The sequence below is a fragment of the Suncus etruscus genome, chromosome 15, assembly GCF_024139225.1.
Source record: "Suncus etruscus isolate mSunEtr1 chromosome 15, mSunEtr1.pri.cur, whole genome shotgun sequence".
In the NCBI taxonomy this organism is placed as follows: domain Eukaryota; kingdom Metazoa; phylum Chordata; class Mammalia; order Eulipotyphla; family Soricidae; genus Suncus; species Suncus etruscus.
The window spans coordinates 32,229,413-32,253,758 of record NC_064862.1 but is presented as its reverse complement, the minus strand read 5'-3'; the positions used below and the strand labels follow the sequence as shown (position 1 = coordinate 32,253,758).

General features: G+C 48.6%; 1 protein-coding gene across 3 annotated transcripts in view; it reads left to right on the top strand.

Moving 5' to 3' along the window:
* Window positions 1–24,346, top strand: part of OSBP2 (oxysterol binding protein 2) — a 150,740-nt gene that overhangs the window by 70,099 nt on the left and 56,295 nt on the right. Inside the window, exon 1 of one of the 3 annotated variants that reach the window (XM_049788780.1) lies at window positions 22,965–23,091. The exons of the other annotated variants lie outside the window; for them this stretch is intronic. Coding sequence (XP_049644737.1) covers window positions 23,013–23,091 — 79 coding nt within the window. The 5' untranslated portion in view covers window positions 22,965–23,012. Of the gene's footprint in view, window positions 1–22,964; window positions 23,092–24,346 lie in introns of those variants that run through there. 3 annotated transcript variants of the gene reach the window in all.

Genomic DNA, 24,346 nt, shown 5'->3' with positions numbered 1-24,346 from the left:
CTGCATAGTATTCCCTTGTGTAGATGTACCACAGTTTCTTTATTCACTCATCTGTTCTCAGGCACTTGGACTGTTGAACAGCATTTCTTTTTATTGTTGTTGTTTTTTTGTTTGTTGGTTGTCTGTTTTTGGGTCACACCTGGCAACACTCAGGCTCTATGCTCAGAAATCGCTCCTGGCAGGCTCGGGGACCATATGGGATGCTGGGATTCGAATCACCATCCTTTTGCACGCAAGGCAAATGCCTTACCTCCATGCTATCTCTCCGACCCTTGAACAGCATTTCTTTTTTTTTGTTGTTGTTGTTGTTGTTTTTGGGCCACACCCATTTGACGCTCAGGGGTTACTCCTGGCTATGTGCTCAGAAATCGCCCCTGGCTTGGGGGGACCATATGGGACGCCGGGGGATCGAACCGCGATCCTTCCTTGGCTAGCGCTTGCAAGGCAGGCACCTTATCTCCAGCGCCACCTACCCGGCCCCTGAACAGCATTTCTTACCATTGATTTGACCCTGCTCAATTTGACCTTCACTCTTCAAACTAGGGGCTCAACCAAATGATAAAAATGCAGATGGTGGGCGGGAGCAATGAGCAGCTAACCAGAGTACCTGCTTTGCCTGCAGGAGACCAAGTTCAGTCTCCAGCACCTGATATCCCAGCATTCCCTGTTGAAACATCCAAATATCAAGCTGGGAATAAAGCCCATGAAAGTCACAGGTGTGCACACACCCCATAAAACTGTTAGTCCCCAGCATCATATATATTCCCCTGAGCACTGTCATGGTAACTGCTGAGCAGAGAGCCAGGAATAGCCCTTGAGCACTACTGGGTATGGCCCACACAGACATCCAAAAAAAGGTGGGGGGACTTTAAATTGAAAATCTCTTTAAATATGGAAAAAAGGAAACAACAAAGTAGGTTATATTTTTTTTAAATAAAAAGGGTTTTTCTATATAATCTTATTTTCCCCTTTCTGCCTTTCTGCCCCTTCTAAATACTCTCCCCTATCCCCCTTCCAGGAATTTGACTACCCCTTCACCCCTCAATCCCATCCAGATTTTCCAACTTATTAAAACTCTTCACCCTCAGTTCTTAATCTATTAGGCATTAAGACTGACCTCCTACCCCAACGAACCAGTACCCAGCACACAAGCAAAGGGACATCCACTCAAACCCACACCTCGTCCCCGGCAGGAAAAGACCACCAACACCCCTACTGACTCATGCTGTGTGGCCCTCCCTACCAACTTGTCCTAACATGGACAGTTGCTGGATACCGGACTTTAGCCCTAAAAGGACTCCCAATGCAAGAACTTTATACAAGACCCCCCTCTCCCTCAAATCTTTTACCAATCTCAGGAAGGGCAGGGTGTGCGATGAGAAGGTGCCTGGGAACCCACACCCCACAAGAAAAATCTCAAAAGGCAATGGGGAAACCTATACTTCCATCATAAGTATAAGACCTGTATAATACTACCTCTTTATTTTTTATTTCATTTTACTTAAAATCATTTTTCACTATACATATATGGGCAAATATATTTTTTTATTTCTATTTTTATGTTTTTTGGGTATGTGACTTGTTTCTCTGTTCTTTTAATCCCCAAATGCACCGGCAATATAATGAAGCACCATTTCTTCCTGCAAAGGCACACTAAAAAAGGGGAAATCTCACGTAGATAAACAAGCTCTTATCTACTAGGGATAAGAACTCATACTTATTTACAATACAGGGGAATCTCTCACCTTGAAAATATGTCATGTGGATCCATCTTAGACTTCAGAAGATTAGACACTGACTGTCCAGACTTGAATTCTGAACCCCAGACATAGAATCGACACAGTTCTTCACAACTACAGGAACCAAAGCCCATCTGGGACATCCTGAATACTACTCAAACTCCAACATGTGCCAGTTCTAATGTGATATCCTGACAATGAGGAAATTGGGAACAAATGGACATAAGAACAGGTTATCCTACCTTACCAACTAATGATAAAACAAAATCAGAAGACTTATCACACTATGGGCCGTTCAAAAGCCAAGAATGTGATCTATAGATGACTGGCTGATAGAACCATGACCGGGCAGTATATATCCTGGGACCAACAAGAAAGCCCTAGTCTAGGGTTTGGTCTACATCCTGCACAACAATCATGACCTCTAATTCCAGAGTCCTGACTGAGACAATTGCAACTGAATGGGTCTTCTGGAAACATAACAAAAGACGATATCCCAGGCTCCATCTGAGTTTCAGCGCAAGGGCCAAGACCACTAACCACAGAAGACAGATTAAAATGACATCGAGGAAACAGAACTTCTAAAATCACAAAGAAAGTCTTCATCATAAGTTCCACTCCTTGACCTGTGCACAGGCTGAGACCTCTAGATTTAGAGGTCTGTTTTTATCATTCAGATCGGAGCAGAAGTCTTCCATATGTCACAAAAACACCAAGGGGAGAGTAAATGAACGTGAAAGGAGTCTATAGATAATCCCATGACAATATATTCCAAGGGTAGAGAAACCCTGTATCTCTTAGGCCAAGGGGACTCCCGTTTCGGATGACCCCAATATTTACTGTGCCTATGCAATGGGGAGAGAGACAAAAAAAAACCACTAAATAATCCTTTTTTTTATTTATTTATTTTTTATCTAGTTTTTGTCGATTTCTTTGTTTTGGGGTAGATATTGAAGTAGTTGTCCTTTTTTTTTATTTATATATTTACTTTTTATTTCTTTTTTTCTCTTCTTCCTTTTTGCGCCTGGTCATATTTTCTATCTCACGACCATGGCAACTATGTGGTGCATATTTTTATTGCTGCAGTGCTCACTGGATATCTTATTTGATTTCTCTTTTTGAACTGTTGTGGTGTTTCACCTTCTTTTTTCCCCCTTCGTCCCTCAAACCAAGAATGAAAGCCTCTAGAATGACTCTGCTCATAGTCGGAGTAGTCGATTTTTACCCCATTATATTACTTTTCTCTTCCTCAAACAAAACCACATAACTTGAACTTTCTAGTCCCACCTCCCAATTAGAGGGGGCAGTAATGGAGGCACCAAGACCAAACAGTTATAAGACCACTAAGTAATAAACTAGACACAAAAGGGACCACGCATTCTAGCAGCCCCTGGGGGGAGAGTGGAGGATATGGGAGGCAGGAAGGGAGTGGATGTGGGAGGACAATTCGGTAGTGGGAATTCCCCTGATTCAATGTAAATATTACCTGGAATATTACTGTGAACGATATGTAAGCCACTATAATTAAAATAAAAATTACATTAAAAAATAAAAAAAATAAAAAGGGTTTTTAATTGTCAATTTAGAGAAGGAAGGAGTCTAGTCCGCTTGGGTTCTAGAAAGATCTGGGGGGCAGATGTGAAGTGGTGGGCTGTCTGTGGCTATCCAGTGTGGTGAGTAGGTTGCCAGGTACCTGGGCAGACAGGTAGAGCTGTCAGACAGGGCCAAGGGGAGCCCCACCTCCTTACCAAGGCAGGCAGAGGTGGGAAGGGGGACCCCAAATCGTGGGGCTGGTCTGTGTCAGAGGCAGAGTAGAGAAACCAGGAACCCCATCAGGATAGAGATTTTGCTGACTGGCTGCGAAGATGGGGAAGGAATTGAACAGAAATGAAAAATGTGGAAGCGGGTTCTCTGTGATGTCATTGGGCCCGGAGCTCTCCAGACTTGGGGTGCACCTTGGGGGAGCTGGGTTGGGGCTGGGAGGTTAGAGTCCAGCCGGGGGTGGGGTGGGGGAAGATTTCAGGGCTGGACTCCTCCGATGAATACCCCCACTGCAAACCCTCTTCTAAATGCTTGATTGCAACCTCAGGACAAACTGGAGGCTTGGAGCTGGGCCCCACCCCGCGCTCACCCAGGTGACCGGTCGCCCAGCCCTCCTCAACTGGGCCTCAACTGGGGCTAGTGTGAGTGTCGGGTTCGGGTTCCAGGCCAGCCTGGGCTCCTTTTTAAGCATCTGAGCTGCCCTTCTCCATCCTCGGACAGCTTGCCTTTGTCTAGCCAGCCGGGTGGAAAGGAGGGGAGCGCGGATCCCAGCTGCAGACAGGGGCCGGCAGAGGCACGGTTGGTCCCCGGGGCCTGGAGGGTGACCTCGTGGGCGCCCTTCGCCCTCGGAGCGGGGCCCTGACAGCCCCCCAAGCCCGGGAACAGGCGTGAGTTGGCGACGGCGGGAAGCACTCGGGCTGGCCGCTGTCCGCGGTGCTGAAGGAGCGGCCGCCGCGGGGAGGCGGACCCGGAGCCGCCGGGCCGCACACACCCAATCCCGGGCCCGCCCTCCTCCCCTTCCTCCTCCTCCTCCCTCTCCTCCTCTTCCTCCTCCTCCCGGACTGGGCACTGCACCGAGATGCTCTGAGCGCGCGGCGGCGGGAAGGGGAAGGCGAAGGCGGCGGCCGCAGGAAGCCCCCGAAGCTCGGAGCCAGATCCACATCCACAGCCGGGAACCCCTCCGTGGGGTGAGTTGGGGTCCGGGGAGTGGGGATGGGGGCACGGGATCGCCTGGGGCTGTCACATTGTCTTCCGCTGCTGCTGCTCTTTGATTTCTTCTGACCTCCTGGAGCCTGCTGCACAGGCTAAAGGGGGACCCAGCTCTCTGCCATGGAACTTTCCCACTCTTGGGAGATGGCTGATAAAGCATGAGGGGGACCCTTGCCCTCTCCAGCCAGGGGACAAAGGGTTCGGCTAGACGTCCCAGAAGAGTCACGAGGTCTGCCATCCTCCCGCTGCTTGTACTGCCCAACTACCCTGCCCGGAAAAGGCTATTTGCCCAGGCTTCCATCCAGGAGGCATCTCTGTGCAGCTGACTGGCCCCCAGGCAACCCAGCTGCTGAAATTGAGCCCCAACAGAGGCCAGCCATCTTTTAGCAGAGAAGAAGGGCTCTTCCTCCCCTGGGGCTGGAGCCCCTTTCCTCTGCTTTTCTTTGACCCTCCTAAGGCTCCTTAAGCTGCCAAGACCAGGACCTGGGCGAAGGGGGCTAGTCAAGGGCCACTTAAGCGTGCCTGTCTGCCTTCAAGAGGGTGCTGGATTGAGGCAGAAGCGCTCAGAAGTGGAGCCCTGGCAGACACTCCCTGCTAGTGTGTGCTTGTGTGGCCGTGTGTCTGTGTGCTTGTGTGTGTGTGAGTGTGCGCGCTCATTCCCGGCAAGCAAAGGGGATTTTAAGGTGCCAATCCCAGGCAAAGCCTGGCTTCTGCTTCTGAGTAAGCAGTTTGGGGTACGCTGGGCAACTCCCCAACCAGAGAAGCCTGGGGTTTCTGTGGTCCCTAAGAGGCCCCCCTCCTGCTTTGAGCCATCTGCCGAAGGGGGACATGTGTTTAAACCTGATGGGTCACCTCTGCCTTCGATCCCACCAGCATTCGGTTCCCATCTCCATCACCTGGCAAGGTCAGACAGATAGACCTCTTGGCTCCTAGAAACAACTGGGTGGGCTTTATGGGGGTGGCCGGGAGGGGGCTTTTGTGTGTCGGGGAGGTGAAGGGGCGCAAAGGAAGTAGGACCAGCCTCCGGTGCCCTGGAGCAGTTGAGTTGTGAGAGAGTCTGACCCTGGGAGGCCCCGGATCTAACTTGATGGATGGAGATGTCAAGCCTCTGACATGTGCTGGAGGGCCAGGGTCTGTGTTTGGTTCTGTGTACCCCGTCTAAGTTGTGTGCATGGGAAACAGCTGGTGGGCGGCAGCTGCCTTGGGGTCACCAGGTGATGCCTGATGATACTGATGAAATACAAGAGAGGTAGAGATGTGGAGGTGATGTGCTGGTTTTAGGGTCAGCATGAGCTGCAATGGTGCTGCAGTGCTGGTGGTAATGTATGCCAAGGTAGAGCTGGCATTCTTTCCATGACAAACCACTAGGCACTGGTGATGTTTGTTTCTCGTCAATACTCTATAGAGAGGAGAGGTCAGAAAAGAGAAACCATGATCCCCATGCCTCTGACGTAAACTCCATTTGCCTTATTCTTGCCCACTGTTTTCCCCCTAAAAATATTTTTGTCTCATGTAGGTAGGTTTTTTTTTATACCTACCAGCTAAGCACTTTGTATTTGTGGCCAGATGAATGGACTGTTCTTTAGGGTGGCTGACTCATAGCTCTACTTTGATATCATTGCTGATTTTGTTTCTTGAGAGGGTGATGAACTCTAAAAGCTAGAATGACCAGCTAGCTACGCAGCAACCATTGCTTCTGGTGAAAAAGATGGTCTTCATGCTTTACCCATTGTTGGCTTTGAAAGTACATTTATAGACCCAGGGTTTAGGATATATATACACATAAATATGTGCATATATATAGCATGTTCCAGGCCTGCAATGGAATCTGGCTACCTATTTTTATTCGTAGCCTGAGCAACTTAAAACCTCCTCAATAATTAAGGTGAGCTCCAGTTCTTTGTCACTGAGGAAAATGAGAAAATGGTCATAGAAGATTGACCCTGTGATAAACAATCCTTGATTTAGCTCACTATCTATATTTAGAAATTCCATTCTGGTTGTATCACATATAGGCCTGAATCTATGTACAATTTAAAATATGCCTCAAAAGGTGAAAATCTTTTGGACTGGATTTTTTTCTTCTTTTTTAAATTTTGTTTTGGGCCACATCTGATGGTGTTCAGGGGCTACTTCTGGCTCTACATTCAAGAATCATTCTTTGTGGGTTCAGGGCACCATGTCAGATGTTAGGGATTGAACCGGGGTCAGCTACAAGACAAATGCCCTATCAGCTGTACTATCTGTCCAGTCATGGTCTGGATTTTTTAAGGCCAACGCATAGGATAAAAAACATTTTTTTTTTTTTGTCATCTGAGAGCAAGCAGTTAATCTTGGATTCTTTGTGGGACTAGGTTAAAGATGGTGGCAATCATTATGTCATGTAAAGGAATAAGAAGATTGCCAGTTTTGTAGATGGAGAGTTCTGGGTTCAAATTTCTTTTTTAACTCTTTCTTAATCTTTCTGAGCCTCTGGCATTTCATCATTTGTAGACTGGAGAGTGTAACACCTGCTGGGTATAAAAGCATAGGATTGTAGGTGCTTGATCTGATCCTTGGTATATTTGTTTTGCTTCATTTTGGAGCCATGCCTAGCAGTGCTCAGGGATAACTTCTGGCTCTGCAGTCAATAATCACTCTGACATGGCTCTGGGAACCATATGCAGTGTCAGGAATGGAACTTGGGCTGCATGTATGCTAGCCAAGTGCCTTACCTGCTGTTACTATCTCTCTAAGCCAAATATCTCTTGTATCTCCACTGACTATTAGAGGAATCACAACATGTAGAGTCTGAATCCCCACACATTGATGTTCAAGGCTGTAGAAGACTCATTAGTTAGCCTTACCTACCACAAGAGAGGAAGCCTTGTGGAGCTGGAGGTAATGGGGACTGCCCTTAAGTTCATTGTCAACCAGATCCCTGGGCTGTACTGCACTAGTGTGTGAGCAAAAGGAATGTTTCCTCCAGCAAGAGTAAAACTTAAGTGTTCAAAAATCATGAGAGATTTGTTCCGAGAAACCACTTCGAAGAAGCTATTTGAGGTAAGGGAGGTTTTCTGTGTGGGGATCATGCCCCTTTCTCTCTCTCTGATCCTGGGGTCCATCTCATAATGTGTATCCAGGTATCCTCTCCTGCTTGTCTGATCTAGATAGCAGCTGACCCTGGGTGGAAGATCAGGCTTTCTGGTGAAATCTAGATGACCAGAACAAACCAGCACAATGAGAACCATTGCAAGATGGGGAAACTGAGGCTCAGAGAAGTTAGAACACTGGTGCCTAGGGGCTGCAGCTTCTGCTTTTGCATAACAAGGAGGAAGTCTAGCCAGTGAGCTGAAGAATAGACCAGGCAGCATCATGCTCACAGCTATCCCCTCATTTGTAGACTCAGTCTTGTGCTCCCTTGGAGCTATAGAGCCTATTGCTGGGTGGAAGGAAGAAGCAGCAGTAGGGGTTAGTGTGAGTCAGGCAGTCCCATCAGAGGGGCTATAGTGTCTAGCACTTCTCTGTCCTTCCACATCAGGACAGCATCACCCTGAGAAGGGACCATGTTCTGACATCAGAGCCAACAGCCACATTTGGTGAGCAGAACCAGAAGGCATAACAGCTCTTGTAAATGGACCTGGCCAGAGCGAAAAACCTAGGCCCTAGACCAGGAACTACTCGTCTGTGATGGAAGAGAAGGAGGGTCTTCATTTATCTCCCAGGGAAGAGAACTTGCATGTGAACTATCTCCCTACCTCATGATGGTTCCAGTAGTGCCTTTCTAGGGATATGGAGATATTGCCTGACTGTCAGAAATAACTTCCTAAGTCCTACTGCCTTCCTCCATTGTCTAGTCATGCTGGGAATGGAGGCATTCCCTCTGCTCCTGGCAGCCCCTGTACCTCTGCTCATGAGGCAGCACTGGGCTACCATTTTCCGGGTTGTGTTTATTTCTACTTCCTAGGGCATAGGTCATCTACACATACACACACAAAATGCTTGATCCTAGCATTGATATCAAAGATGAGCTGTTGCTCACAAACATGAATTATTCACAAAGTGAATGGGTGGTTCAGAACTGCTTTGGACACAGGCCCCCCCCCCCCCGTCCCCTCATGGATCACTTATGAGTGTGCCCAAGAGCTCGTGCTTTTCACTGAATGCCATTGATGCCACACTGATCACTGCTCCTACAAACATGCCTTGCTGCCAAGGCTGCTGTGTTCAGTGATTGGCCCCCAACTTTGGGCCCCTGCCTAGAATCCAAGCCCTCATCCCTCTTTCTCTTTGCCTGAGGTCATAACCTGTTAATTTTCAGGTCATAACCTGTTAATTTTCACACCAAAATTTCCTGGATTCTGTTTCTTGCTATAAGATTTCTTCCAGTCTTCCAGGTGCTGTGCAGGAAATCAAATGAGCTCTTTAGGCACTGCAGGGGACTCAGGGTGTGATCAGAACCCTGAGGAAGGGACTAGAGCAATAGGATGTTTGCCTTGTATGCAGCCAACTTGAGTTTGATCTCTGGCATCCCATATGTTCTCCCCTACCTGCCAGGATTCTTGAGTGCATAGTCAGGAATAAGCCCTGAGCAATGCCAAGAGTACCCCCACCAAAATAAAAAAACCTCAAGGAAAAGTCTTGTGAATGTACTTGTATGAGTATTTGCACAGTATTTGCTTAGGCCCAAGCATACAAGTTCACAAGTACTTCTCCAAGTTCGCAAGCTATGCAGGGATGTGATAAGAACCTGAGGATAAGTCCTCCTCAGTGCAGCCTTTTGTCCCCTCTCTTGGGTGACAGCTGTCAAATCACCCACTGGGCAGGTCACCCAGCATCCAGCAGTGACAGGAACCAGAGAAGGGGATGAAAGGTTTGTCTCTTAGGCCTGAGAGGGAGGGGACAGCGGGAGCTGAGGGAAGTGCTGAGGCTCAGAGGTTGATCTCCTGATGAATGGTGGTTGGCCATGGGGTTTGATTTATTTGTTTGCTTTGCTTTGGGGGGCCATATCTAGTGGTACTCAGGGTTTATCTCTGGTTCTGCACTCAGGAATCATCACTACTGTGAGCTTGGGGGACCATATGCAGTGCCAGGAATTGAACCTGGGTTGTCTATGTACAAGGCAAATGCCTTCTCCACCTTATTATTGCTCCAGCCCCTCCCAAAGAGTTGATCTTAAACTTATAGCTGCAAATATCAGAGACTCTGGGAAGGGACAAGGAGCCAATGGTATGTCCATAATTAAGTCCTGTGGCAGATAAATAGTAGATCAAAAGGGGCTAAATGTGGAAGCTAATTTCTTAGAATTGAATTGGGGCTGGAGGGTATGTGATTTCTCTATGACTATGTACTTGTCCCCGGTTTGGAGGATTGACATAGCAGGACTTGGGGATATGAGGAAGAAACATACAGAAGCAGACTTTCAAGTCTCTGACCAGTTCCTTGGAAGCACAAAAAATGGCCTAGAGAGGGCAAGGCTGTCGTGAGGTGCAGAGGACAGAGTCTGAACTCCTAGTGGAAGGTGGGGGCTTGATAGTCCACTACAATGCTGATGGTCCAAAAGTAGAAACAGTTGAGAGACAAGGCAAGGAGGCAAGGGCCTGGAGTGGGAAGAAGGGCTTTGAGGAATGACTTAGGCAGAAAGCAAATAGAGGGGACTGGAGAGCAGACTGTCAGAGAGGAAGGTTGGTGAGACTCAAGCCCTCATTGGGCCTAGACCAGGCCATCAGATGCAGGGGTCAACTTCTGAGCATAGAACACCCATAGCTTCCTGCCTGTCCCAGTGTCTTCTGTCTGGATCACTTGCCCATGACACTGTCCCCTCTTTAGGCCTTGTGACTCTCTTTCCTTGTGCCTCCTGGATAGCAACCCAGACTGGGCTTGGTGATGTGCTTTGGAGGTAGGTACCTGGACTGCCACAAAGAGGGCCTCAGCCCTGCCCGGTACAGTCGCTGACTCCAGGTGACACATGCTCAAGGCCTGGCAGCTGAGGGGGTTGAGACTCGCCACCCCCCCTCCGCCCATTTGCAGCTGTGTCCGTTCTTTGCAGGGCCCGTCACCATGGGCAGCTCTGCTCCTCTGCCTCATGGGGATTGTGCCACGGGTGCGCCAAATGCTCCAGCCCCTCTCTGAATGCTGCCTGCCAGGTTGGTCTGTGTGTGATGGTGTGATGGCCTCTCTCTGATGTGACTTGGGGCCCTCCTGCCCCTACATCCATTCCCCCTGAGTCTCTTATTACATACCTCCCTTCATGCCGGACCAAGAGTCTATGGTCAGATCTCATTGGTTGTGACATGAACCGGAGTCAGTGTGGATGCGTTTCTTTTCTACTCATTTCTTGAGAGATTCGTTTTATTAGAAAACTCAGCGGTGGAAGATGATTCAATGATTTGCCAATAAGGAACATAAAATATGATCATTTGTTATTACTTCCCTCCAGCTCATTCCCGTGAAATAAATACACCCATTACAGTTTTCTCCAGATTTCGTCCCATACGGGTTACACACACAAATAACATTGAACCATTGCCTTTTGCATTATCAATATATTTAGGAGATCTTTAGGAATAGGTCTATTTCATTTTTAAGATAACTACAAAAAAAAATCAGACGCAGAGCTAGAAAAGGAGAATGGCCCTTGCCTTGAGTGGGGCTGATGCAGTCAGATTCAAATCTCTAGCCCTATATATATATTGTCCCCCAAACACCACCAGTGGCTATTTCAGAGCACAGAGCCAGGAATAGCCCCTGAGCACTGAAAGGAGGTGACTCAAAACCAAAACCCAAAGAATTGCAAAACATTTCGTGGCATGTCATAACTCATGTCATCACATGCCACCGATGGCTTGTTTGGTTCTTCACATTTTACTGCTATAGCAGAACCTGCTTTGCCCTGTATCTTTGTGCATGTGTGGATTTTCCATGCATGGGTTTCTTAGGATGGAATTTTTAGGTAGTAAGGACATGCTCATGACAAATAAGAACATATACTATCAGATTATCAATCAAAAAGAATGCTGAAAAATTGGAGGGTTTTTTTTTTTCTTCTTTTGGTTTTTGGGCCACACTTGGCAGTGCTCAGGGGTTAATCCTAGCTCTGCATTCAGAAGTTGCTCCTGGCAGGCATGGGGAATCATATAGGATGCCAGGATTGGAACCACCATTTGTTCGAATCAACTGCATGTAAGGCAAAAGCCCTACCGCTGTGCTATATCTCCAGCCCAAATTGGATGTGTGTGCCACACCAGGTAATGCTCAGGTTACTCTTATATTTGAGCTCAGGAATTACTTCTGGTAGTGTTCAGTGTGTCCACTAACAGAGTACCGGGGTTCAAACCAGGTAGGCCATATGCAAGGCAAGTACTCTACCCATTGTACTATTGCTTTGGCCCCTAGAATGCTGAATTATCATGCATTTCTCTTATTACCAGGTATACATGGGTCTGTTTACTGATCCATCACTGTGTTTTGTGATCTGTATGTTCTTCTCTATTGCTTGTTACTATTTGGAGGTATGTATTTTCTATTCTGATTTATAGGAGCTCATTCCAAGTTATGGCTATTTCAGATTTTCTGCTCATATATATTGCCAGTATTTTCTCTTGAGGCTTATTTTTGAGTTCTCTGGTGGCTTTACAAATATTTATGTTACAAAATTTTTTTTTTTTTTTTTTTTTTTTTTTTTTTTTTTTTTTTTTTTTTTTGGTTTTTTTGGGCCACACCCGTTTGACGCTCAGGGGTTACTCCTGGCTATGTGCTCAGAAATCGCCCCTGGCTTGGGGGGACCATATGGGACGCCGGGGGATCGAACCGCGGTCCTTCCTTGGCTAGCGCTTGCAAGGCAGACACCTTACCTCCAGCGCCACCTACCCAGCCCCTATGTTACAAAATTTTATGTTTAAAAAAATCCTTAATCCGGGCCGGAGAGGTGGCGCTAGAGGTAAGGTGTCTGCCTTGCAAGCACTAGCCAAGGAAGGACCCTGGTTCGATCCCCAGTGTCCCATATGGTCCCCCCAAGCCAATTTCTGAGCGCTTAGCCTGGAATAACCCCTGAGCATCAAACGGGTGTGGCCCAAAAAGCCAAAAAAAAAAAAATCCTCAATCAGGAATTACTTTTGGTTTGTTTGGGAAGTGCTCAGAGCTCTCTCCTGGCTCTAGGAAATCATATGGGGAATCTAGCCAGGGTCAGCCACATGCAAGGCAAGTGCCTTCACTCCTGTACTGTCTCTCCAGACTGGGAAAAATTGTCATACCCGGCAGCCGCTCAGGGGTTACTCCTGGCTCTCCGCTCATAAATCTCTCCTGACAGTCTCTAGGGACCAAATGGGATGCCCAGGATCTAACCTGGGTCCATTTCAGGTCGGCTGCATGTAAGGCAAATGCCCTACCACTATCTCTCTGGCTCTATCAAGGTTATTTTGGAGGACTTGCTTCTGTTGGTGAACTCATCCTAATGGCTCTTCAATGAGTGTCAAGTATTAGAATGTGCAAGCTGCCATAATAGAACTCACAGGCTATGTGGCCTTCTATTCTATCCAGAATGGAGGCCAGGAGTTCAAGATCAAGGTAGGCATAGGTTTGGCTTTGTCTGCAACCTCTCTCCTTAGCTTGTAGTGGGCTGCATTCTTCTTCTTCTTCTTCTTTTTTTTGTTTTTGTTTTTGTTTTTGGGTTACACCCAGCAGCGCTCAGGGGTTCCTCCTGGCTCTATGTCAGAAATTGCCCCTGGCAGGCACAGAGGACCATATGGGATGCTGGGATTTGAACCATTGTCCTTCTGCATGAAAGGCAAACACCTTACCTCCATGCTATCTCTCCAGCCCCTGGGCTGCATTCTTGTCTTCATTCCAGCTGTCCACTTCAGTCTTGAAAGTCTATGTCCTGGGGCCGGAGAGATAGTACAACAGTGTTTGCCTTGCAAGCAGCCGATCCAGAACCTAAGGTGGTTGGTTCGAATCCTGGCATCCCACATGGTCCCCTGTGCCTGCCAGGAGTAACACCTGAGCAAAGCCGGATGTGGCCCAAAAACCAAAAACCAAAACCAAAAAAAAAAAAAAAAAAAAGTCTATGTCCTACTTCTGTTCTTCAAATGACACTGCCTGCTTTCATGACCCAAGGCCCCATCTCAGAATTTAATCACATTCTGTGATACCGCAGTTTTGCTCTTAAAAAATGTGGGAGAGGGCCGGGAGAGATAGCATGGAGGTAAGGCATTTGTCTTTCATGCAAAAAGACAGTGGTTTGAATCCCGGCATCCCATATGGTCCCCTGTGCCTGCCAGGGCGATTTCTGAGCATAGAGCCAGGAGTAACCCCTGAGCACTGCTGGGTGTGACCCAAAAACCAAAAAAAAAAAAAAATGTAGGAGAGGGGAAGGGAGATTCATGATAGGGACCTAACATCCTATTGCATGGAATTTATAGCCAGAGGCTCAAAGAAGTTTCTGCATTTGCTTGAAGAGTCCCTCAACTGGTCAGAGTGATAGCATAGCAGTAGGCATCTGCCTTGCATGCAGCCGACCCAGGATAGGACATATCCAGTTCGATCCCCAGCATCTCATATGGTCCCCCGAGCCTGCCAGGAGCGATTTCTAAGCACAGAGCCAGGAGTAACCCCTGAGTATCACTGGGTGTGGCCCCAAAAGAAAAGGAAAAAAAAAGTCCCTCAGCGCACAGCTTGCACATCTGATCTGCAGCCCTATGACTGACCCCAAGTACCCCTAACTACTGTTATGTTCCCCCCAGGTTACCACTGCCTGCTCACCAAGCCTACATCCTTTAGCCTCCAGACTCATGCTGCTCTTCTCTACCATCTTTTGTCCCCTTGGCAAAGGGTTTTCACTCAATTGTCAAAATGTAACTTGTTCTAGGGACCAGAACAGTGGCCCAAGCGGTAGGACATCTGCCTTGCATGTCCTAACTTAGGACGGACCTCGGTTCGATCCCCCACATCCCATATAGTCCCCCTGAGCGTCACCGGCTATGGCCCAAAAACCAAAAACCAAAAATTAAAAAAGTAACTTGTTCTAGATGTTTGGGGGTTGTGATTGTGGTGAAATCACAGACTAAGACATAGAGCATCTGGAGTGTAGGAAACTTCTCTCAGCACCTTACAAAACTGTCTTGAGTTTTGCACATTCCCTTTCACTCTTTGTAAATGTACTTGGAGGTGGCACCTTGGGCACTTCATGCCCTGCCTTTCCCATCCCATGTTCCATCTGTTGCTCTGTATTTGTCCCGATCCTGTTGATGGTGTATAATAGAGCCTTGAGTTGATGTAATCATATGCTTCGATGCTCCTTCTGTCAAGCTTTTCAATTTCCCTTTTCTGTATGTATTTTGTGAATGTATTGTGAGTGTATTCCCTACGTAATGATGTGTTAAATGTTTGAATTAAGTTTTATGCTTCTTTTTGCTTTTCTAAGGAAAGATTCCCAGTGTTGGATTATTGAGTTCATGTCTCTTTCTAAAGGGCAGGGGGGAATGATTCCAGGACTAGAGTGCATGTTTTGCATGTGGGAGCCCTAGGTTTAATTCTCAGCCCCACATGGACTCTGAACTAATCCTGAGCACTGAACTGAGAGTAGCCCCTGAGCTCTGCTGGGTATGACTATAAACTCCCCACACAAAAAGATATCTTCATGGATGAGCATACATGCTTTTCCATGCCATTGAGAGTACTTGCCAGCCTCACTGTAATCCCACTGCCTTTTTGGGGTTCTTCCTTTTGGGGGTTTTGGTTCACACTTGACAGCATTCAGGGGTTATTCCTTGCTCTGTGCTCAGAAATCTCTCCTGGAAGGCTTGGAGAATCATATGGGATGCCGGGAATTGAACTGGGGTCTGTCCAGGGTTGGACACATGAAAAGCAGATGCCCTACCACCATGCTATAGCTCTGGCCCCTTTATGGCGTTCTTAAATCCATTTGGGCCATTTTAATATACATGCAAAGGTACACACCTTAAGGCTGCTTTACTTTGTATCACTTTATTATTATTATTATTATTATTATTATTATTATTATTACTATTATTGGACCACAACTGTTGATGCCCAGGGCTTACTCCTGGCTCTGTGCTCAGGGATCACTACCACTTTAAGCAAAGGAGATCATTCTGCAATAGCTTTGTGTTTTCAGTACCTTTTGTCTTTTTTTTTTTTTAAAGGGCAAGGATGAGGTGTAAAATAAAAATCCACAAGTTGTGAGACAGTGGAATAGTAACCCCTTGGGAATTACAGCTTTTGGATCATCTCTAGAAGGATTGGTGGGAGAAGGTGGTGTCTCAATTTCAAGAAGAAATGGTCTTGATCAGTAACAGATGAGAATAACTGAGGGGGCCTCCACTTCTAGAGCAAAAGGACTGAGAAGAGGCCAGTGTCCTTAGAGGTCCTGGCTAGGCTTTGACCTTTTCCTCATGAGACCACTCCTTCAAAAACTCATGAGCAGGAGCCAGAGCAGTGGCGAAAGTGGTACGGCATTTGCCTTGCACATGCTAACCTAGGACAGACCACGATTTGATTCCCCAGCGCCCCATATGTCCCCCAAGCCAGGAGCGATTTCTAAGCGCATAGCAAGGAATAACCCCTGAGCGTCATCGGGTATGGCCCAAAAACCAAACCAAAACAAAACAAAACAAAACAACTCAAGAGCAGTAATGCCATACAGTGCAGCTTTGGGCTCGCTCCAGTGTTAAGTCTTCCAGGCCAGCTTCCCGAGAGACACCAGCACCCTCTTGGGCTGCCCTAGCAGTACAGATCATGTGAGGGCCTTTCAAGGGACATGTGTCACTTTGGAAGGGGGAGGGGGAGAACTGGAGGTGCTCAGGACTTCCTCCTGCCTCTGCCACAGAAATTACTCCTGGTGGGACTCTGGGTGGTGTGTGGTGTGGGAAATTCAACCTGGGTTGGCTGTGTGCAATGCAAGTGCAAACCCACTGTACTGTTGTTCCCGTCTCACTTGTCACAGTCCCCCACCCCTTTTTTTTAATTGATATGAATGATGGAGTCTTTCTCATTTCCTTTTTCTGTTCTAAAAACCAACACTAAATCAACAATGTTTCCCCCTTGGAAATTTACTTGAATTGCCTAGTAACACGTTTTCATAAATTGCTCACAGATTAATTCTTTGGCTTCGGCATGAAATTGCTGTTTAAGAATGCCAGCAGTCAGCAATGGCCTCTGCTTGGCGATTCTTAGGATGCTGCTGTTCTAAGGGCCTCCTCGGGACAGAGAGGTCAAACAGACCCTTGAGAACTTGACTCTCCAGGTCATACAGGGAAGGCCGGTGCCTTTCTTCTGGACACGCATAAGTGATGAGACTGAGGGCCCTTTAGAGGGGATCGAGAGGTTCCTAAATCCCAGGGGCAATGAGGGCTCAGCTCAGGAAATTACCATCAGTTCTTGCTCCTGTGGCAATTTCAAGTCTGTGGGTTGCTGACATATTCTGGCCCAGGGTTCCTGACACTTGGGGTCTTTGACATGTCCTGGCCGAGGGGAAGAGGCAGTGTGATGACTTGCATATGAGTGGTAGGGAGAAGGGAAAGCAGTGGTGCCTGGACAGGCCAGGAGACTGCATGGCTGCGTGGGCCAGTCTGGTGGGGCTGCTGATGAGTTAGGAGTTCGCTTTTATCTGGTTAGTCATTGGGTCAATGGCTCCGTGTCCAAGTCCTGCGTGTTGGAGACTGAGCATCATGAGAAAAGACCCATTCCTGCCCCCCATGAGTTTCCAGTTTGGGGTGGGAGACAGACAAATGGGAGCCCAGAGCAAAACACACTAGTCCTTGGCTAGAAGCAACTCTGGGCATTCTAGGAGCCCAGGCTTGAGGAAATTCCCCTCTGAGCCCAGTAGCTTTTTTGTTTGTTTGTTTTGTTTTTGTGTCACACCTGGCAGTGCTCAGGGGTTACTCCTGACTCTGCACTCAGAAATCGCTCCTGATGGGCACGGGGACCATATGGGATGCCGGGATTCGAACCGCCATCCTTCTGCATGCAAGACAAATGCCTTACCTCCATGTTATCTCTCCGGCCCGAGGCCAGTATCTTATGTCACTCTATGCCCAATACTGACCCAATTAAAAGTTTTCCACGTTTCATCTTTTCCATCTTAGTATTTTTTATATATATTATCATTTTATTTGGTTTTCAGAAAGCCTCATCCAATGGTGCTTAAGGCTTACTTCTGGCTCTGTGCTCATTTATTCATTTACTTATTTATTTTTTGTTTTTGGGTCACACCTATGGGCTCCTGGCTCTGCTCTCAGAAATTGCTTCCTGGCAGGTTCAAGGACCATATGGGATGCCGGGGATTGAACCTGGGTCGACTGTGTGCAAGGCAAAAGCCCTACCTGCTATGCTATTGCTTCCACCCCAGATATCACTCTTGATGGTGCTTGGCTGACCATATGCTGTGCTGGATGTGGATATACAAAGCCAGCCTTACCCCTCCCCTGAGTTTTCTCTCTCCCGCCCTCCAACTAGGTTTTTGCATTTTTTCTGATAACTGTGGCATCAGCTATATACCTCAACAGCTCTTTGGTAATTTTCAAGGTGGATAAAATAAACATTTGCCTGTAAATGGGACTCCGAGGTGACTTCTAGGTTTTTGCTGTGCACCTGGCATTTGAACTTTGTGCTCCTTTGGAATAAATCCTAGAAAATTCATCTTCCCTCACAGTGGCTTGGTAGCAATTACTGGACTTGCAAGACCCTACTCCACAGCCTCCAAGCTGTATCTTGTTCCCTGGGGACCTGCTTGTTAACTGCAAGGGCTAGTAGCTAACCCTGGGAGAAAGAGAGGGAAGTGTTGGAGAGAGATACAGCCCTGCTGAGAATTTTGAGAGGAAGAGGAGGGTCTGGGGGTGGTGGTGAGAAGTTTAGGGATTAGCTGCCCAAACTCCACATGACAAAGAAAATGGGGCCCAAGATGTCCATAGACAAAGTCAACAGATCTTGATGTGGTGTCAGAGAGGAGCTTGGAGGGAGGTTCATAGCCACGTGGCACAGAGCATTGTGAGTGAAGGAAGTTTGCATAACTTGTGCACTCGGTCATTTGGGTCATTTGAGGGTTGGGGATTTGCCTCCAGGAGTGCTTAGAAGATACATATACCCTGTGGAGGCTTATGGGGAGCAGGGCTAGAGCTGGGGTTCAGCTTCATCCTCCACTTATTATTATTATTATTATTATTATTTTTTTTTTTTGCTTTTTTGGGTTACACCCGGTGGTGCTCAGGAGTTAGTCCCAGCTCTGCACTCAGAAGTCACACCTGGCAGGCTCGGGGGCCCATATGGGATGCCGGGATTTGAACCACCATCCATCCTGGGTCAGTCTTGTGCGAGACAAACGCCCTACTGTTGTGTTATCTCTCCGGCCCTTTTCTTTTCTTTTCTTTTCTTTTCTTTTCTTTTTTTTTTTCTTTTTTTTTTGGGGGGGGGGCAGACATACCTAGCAGTACTTGGGACTTACTTCAGTCTCTGTGCTCAGGATCACTCTGGAAGGTGCTCTGGGTTGAATATTTAATGCTGGGGATCAAATCCAGGTTGGCTGTGTGCAAGGCAAGTGGCCAACCAGTGTACTGTATTCCACTGGAGGGAAACTTGTGAGGGGCCCAGGGAAGCCAGCGGGACCTTTTGTCCTTGGCCCCTGCTTACTTCCTGCTGGGTGAGCTGAGACTCTCCAGGGTCCTTCTGGCAGGCAGTTAAGCTGTGTTTTAAATTTGTGAAGTGTTTCCCTCGAGCACCATCTGATCGTTATTGATATGGTTAATGTGGCATGTGTTAAACAAATGAGCTGGTTAATATGATCAATTTGGTAAACAACTGTTGTGACAACAAGCGCGATTTTGTGGGGGGAGCTAAGAGGGTGTTTTCCTTGTCTCTAACAGCAGAGCTTCCCAAGCTTGTTGGCTGGATTGTCCTCTTCCAATTTCCCTCCAGAAATCTACCTTCTCGAAGAGATCAAATGAAAAGCACCCTGTACAAATGTACCTGAGGCTATGCTCCACATAATTTTCCAGATGGTGGTGGGGGATAGTGCCCATTTTGGGCAACATTGCTCTGTTGTTGCTGTCCTTTTTGTATTACATATATGTCTGGGTAGCACTAGGTAAGGGTAGGAGAAAATAAAATAGGGTGTGAGAGCTGGAATGCTAGTACAGCAGGTAGGGCACTGACCTTGCACATGGCTGACCCAGGTTAGATCCCTGCCATCCCATATGGTCCCCATATGGAACACCATCAGGAATAATTCCTGAGTTCAGAGCCAGGAGTAACCCCCGTACGTATCTGGGTGTGCCCCCAGCCCCCAGAAAATAAAATAAAATATTGAGGTGTGTCACCCCAGCATTCCTTTCACGCTGTGCACATGACTTGAGATCTGCATTCAGACCCATCCATAGGTCTGAGACAGAGGGCCTGGCTCTGCATTCTTTTTTTTTTTTTTTTTTTTTTTTTTTGGGCCACACCCTGTGAGGCTCAGGGGTTACTCCTGGCTATGCGCTCAGAAGTTGCTCCTGGCTTCTTGGGGGACCATATGGGACGCCGGGGGATCGAACCGTGGTCCGTCCTAGGTTAGCACAGGCAAGGCAGGCACCTTACCTCCAGCGCCACCGCCCGGCCCCCGGCTCTGCATTCTTGAGATGCTTCCAGCATCCAGAGCCCATGATAGTCAAAATACCTGCCTAAATAATTAGAACTGGGGCACAGCTCAAAGGAGTGGAGCATATGCATTACATGCACACTGGTACCGCACCGCCCCACCTCCTGCTCCACTCCTGGTGGCTCCTGAGCACTGCCAAGATGGTCCTAGTATGTAGCTGGAAGTCACCCACACACACCCCAATCCTCACTGGGGAGGCCACTCTAAAAAGTTAAATCAGGTCTAGAGCAATAGCACAGCGGGTAGGATGTATGCCTTGCATGCAACTGACCTAGGTTTGATCCCTGGCATCCATTGTGTCCCCTGAGCCTGCTAAGAATCATTTCTGAGCGCAGAACTTAGAGCCAGGTGTAACCCCTGAGCGTCACTGAGTGTTGCCCCAAAACAAACAAACAAACAAAAACAAAAAAGTTAAATCAGAGGCTGGAAAGATGATGAGGGACATGTAGCCAATCCCGGTTTGATCCCCAGCACTGCATTGGGTCACCAACACCACAAGGAGTGGTTCCTGAGCAACGAGCCAGGAGTAAGCCCTAAATACAACTAGGTGTGGCCCCAAAACTAAAATTAGTATAATATATGAAAAAAATCAACTCTGCACATGTAAATCATCTGTTTATCAGCATTTCCCAAAGCATTCAGGATGCTCTCAGTCTCCCCCATTTATTATTCTGAAGCCTTAAAGAACTTGGGAAACAATTACTATGGAAGGTTCTCCAGAGGCAGCCTCCGGGGCCAGTCAGAATACACCAGTTCAAAGCTTGGTGAGCCTAGGCAGGCTCACCTGAAGTGTCTTCCTCTGCTTATCTGAGAAAGAGGGAAGAGGAAGTCATGGGGATTAAGTGTGGAAATGCAGATAAGGCCAGCAGCCAGGTCCAGCTTTCAGCCTGTTGGGCATATTATGGGTCATTATCAAGTTCTTTATTTTGTAATCAAAAAAACAATAAACAAAGAACACAAAGATCCAAAGAGATGGAACACATGCCTCACATATAGGAGACTCAAAGCCTCAAGTTTAACCCTGGCACTGCCTGGCACCCAGAATTGCAATGTGGCCTGGTGGCCATTAACACTGCTGGAGAGGCCACTTTTTTCTTAACAAGCCAGCAAAATTCCGAGGGCCAGAATTGTTGAGTGACTTTAGTTCTTGGGGCTCCCTGAATCGAACACCATCGCTAAGGATGAGTCCTCTAGATAGAAGAAGTGCTTGTTTGCTCCTTTGCCTGGAAAGGAATCAGTGACAGGGCACCACCTCCCCCAAGCCCATTACTGTGATAACAGGAGTTTCATTGTAGATGTGAAAACATTTAAGTGGGTGAGAAGCAATTGCTTCTGTTTTTCGGTCAGTCACTTGGACTAAACATGGGGACTAAGCTTCTGGTGAGGGGGAATCTTGGGCAGGGTTTTGTCAAGTTTGGAATGGATGTTGAAAGTTTGGTCTCGGGGCTCAAGATCTATCCCTTGGGAAAGACTCAAACAAGAGCCAAAGAGGGGCCAGGGCATAGTGCAGGAATTGGGGGACACCCTGGGTTTACTCCCTGGTGGCACATGCCCCCCACCATTGCCAGGTGTAGCTTGGGAGGGGTCCCTGAGCACCACCAGGGTGGACTCAGGAATTCCTGGTGCTACCTCTTTAGGCCCTTGAACCCTCAGCCTGGTTGGCTAAGAATTGCTGGGGTGGCCTCCAGATCCCCTTAAGTACCACATCCAAGTGCCCTTGAACCCCCTAAATCAGGGCCAGTGTCTGCCTGGATTGCCTTCTTGCAGCTGTATTCAGGCCAAGAGGTCAGAGTGGGGGAGATGAGGTGAGGGCCCTGCTCTTGGAGCACAGGACACCCCTGAGGGACAAATGGTGGAGTCTGATATATGGGAGCACCAGGCTCCGGCAGAGGGGAGACCTGAGGGCAGAGGACTGGGGTGTGCAGTCAGTCCTGTTGGCAGTTGCAGGGTGGGTGGGAAGGATTGGAGTCTCTGGGCTTTGCTGTTTGTTTGGGGGCCATATCTGGGGTGTTCAGTGCTTACTCTTGACAGGACTTATATGTGGTGCCAGGGACCAAACCTAGGTCGGCCACACGAGAGCCAGCATCGCCTCCCAGAAGTACTGGTTCTGTTGGCACACTGGGGGCAGATCTGGGGACCAAGACAGCCGGACTTGACCTTCCTGCCCAGGACAGGTGGGGATGTCATGCGCAAGAGCCCCGGGGCACCATTGAATCTCAGTTTCCCCTGGGCGTCAGCTAGTCCACGGGGAAGGAAGCCCCCCGCTGGCAGCTGGACATGTGTGTGTTTGCAAAGTCCACTTTGTCCCCAGATGCACTCAGCTCTCTGGGAGGCCCCAGATGGCTGCAGGTGGCCCCAGTTTGTTCGTGACAGGTGCATCCGCTGCCTGGGAAGCTTCAGGGAGGGGCTGTCTCAGGGGTGACCCTGATTTCTTGGAATCCCCGCCAGGCCCTGGGGCCACCCCGGTTTCCCCTACCTCTCAAGGGCATCTCTGCCGTGGAAACTGCACCCCCAGAGCCCCAGCTGCAGGGGTGCACGCTGCAATGGGTTGCACTTGCAAATGTGCAACGCCTGGGAGCTCGGGGGGTCATTCGGGACTCATGCAAACCTACCACGCTGTCCTGGGGTGGGGGGTTGAGCTGGGGTGTGTGTGCAGGTGGGGGTTCAGTAGCCCTAGCTCGGCTCCCGCGGCGCCGATGGGGTTAACTGGCTCGTGCACGGGGCGGCAGTGGTGCATTGTTGGTAACGCGGCGCCCGGCCGGGCCCCGAGAGTCCCCGCCACCCACCGCCGCCGCCTCCGCCAGGCGGCCCTCCGTCTGTCCGTCCGGGCGAGCCATCCCCGGGCCCGGCACCATGTAGCGGCCGGCGACTCGGAGGCCGCCCAAGCCGCGGGGATGAAGGGACGCGGCTGCTGGGAGACGGCCTCCGTGCGCTCCTTCTGCAGCTCGGGCTGCCTGACCAAATTTAAGAAGGGTTAGTGCTGCACCCCCGTCGCGCCCCCATCCCGGCTCCCCCCGACTCCCCGAGGTTGAGCTCTCGGCCCCCCACGCCACGCACGCACACGCCCCGCGCCGGGCTTTGCTGCAAGATCCGTGCACGGAGCCTCTGATGTCACTCCCAGGGCAGCCCCGGGGAACCCCTGCTCGGAAGGGGCCTGGGGAGAGGGGGCCCAGGCTGGAGAGGCTGTCTGGTGAACCTCTGCAAAAGAAAGGACTGAAATGCAATGCACAGCTTTCTGGAAAGCAGGGGTCGAGGGGTCCGGGTTCCAGCCACCCTCCTCTCCCAGTAGTCTGCAGGGCCCTCAGATACCTGGAGCCCAGCCAAAACCAGGCATGGGGTACTCTTGGAGGCATTGGCCCGACCTGCCCTCTTCTCCCTTCTCCCTTTCCATCTGTGACCCAACCCAGGATAGGCATTTATGGATTTAAGGAAGGGGCAGCCCTGTGGATGCTGCCACACAGCACAGAGGTACGCATGCAGGCTCATCCAGAGTTGTTTGTTGGGGGGGGGGGGGGGGAATACTTTTTTATTTTTATTTTTCATTTTCTTATTTTGGTTTTTGGGCCACACCCGGCCGAGTTCAGGGGTTACCCCTGATTCTGTGCTCAGAAGTTATTCCTGGCAGGTTCGGGATACCATATGGGATGCCCAGGAATCGAACCCGGGTTGGCCACATGCGAGGCAAACGCCCTCCTCCTCGCTGTGCTATATCTCAGGCCCCATGGAGTGGAACACTTACAAAAATTGGTTAAGAGCCTACCGGCAACTCTTGAGCAGTGAGCCTTCGTTTTGGAGATTTTGCATAAGGAAAATTTGTAGTGTTTGCTTTAATATATGTTATATTTGGAGTCTCTGGGTAGATATTAGGGCCTTAAAGGCAGTTAATTTTATGTAGGTGGAAGTTATTATAAACAACTCCTTTCCAAAATTAACAGCCTCGGATCGGTAATAAATTTTGTAATTAACTTTGCCTGCTGACTGGTCACCATAATGACTTCAGAAGACCCTGGCACAGTGGGCACCTTGATATGGCAGCATCCCAACCCCCTGGGCATTCTTTTCCCTTAAACCAAGCAAATTCTCTTGAAAACACTGGCTCAAGTCTTTTTAAGATGTTTTTGGTTAGGAAGATTTGAAAGGTATTTCGTGCAGAGTTGATGTTACTTCTCATCCGAAGAGTCCTTTGAAAAAAGGTGCTGGGACTTGTGTTGAAATATGTCTGCTTTTT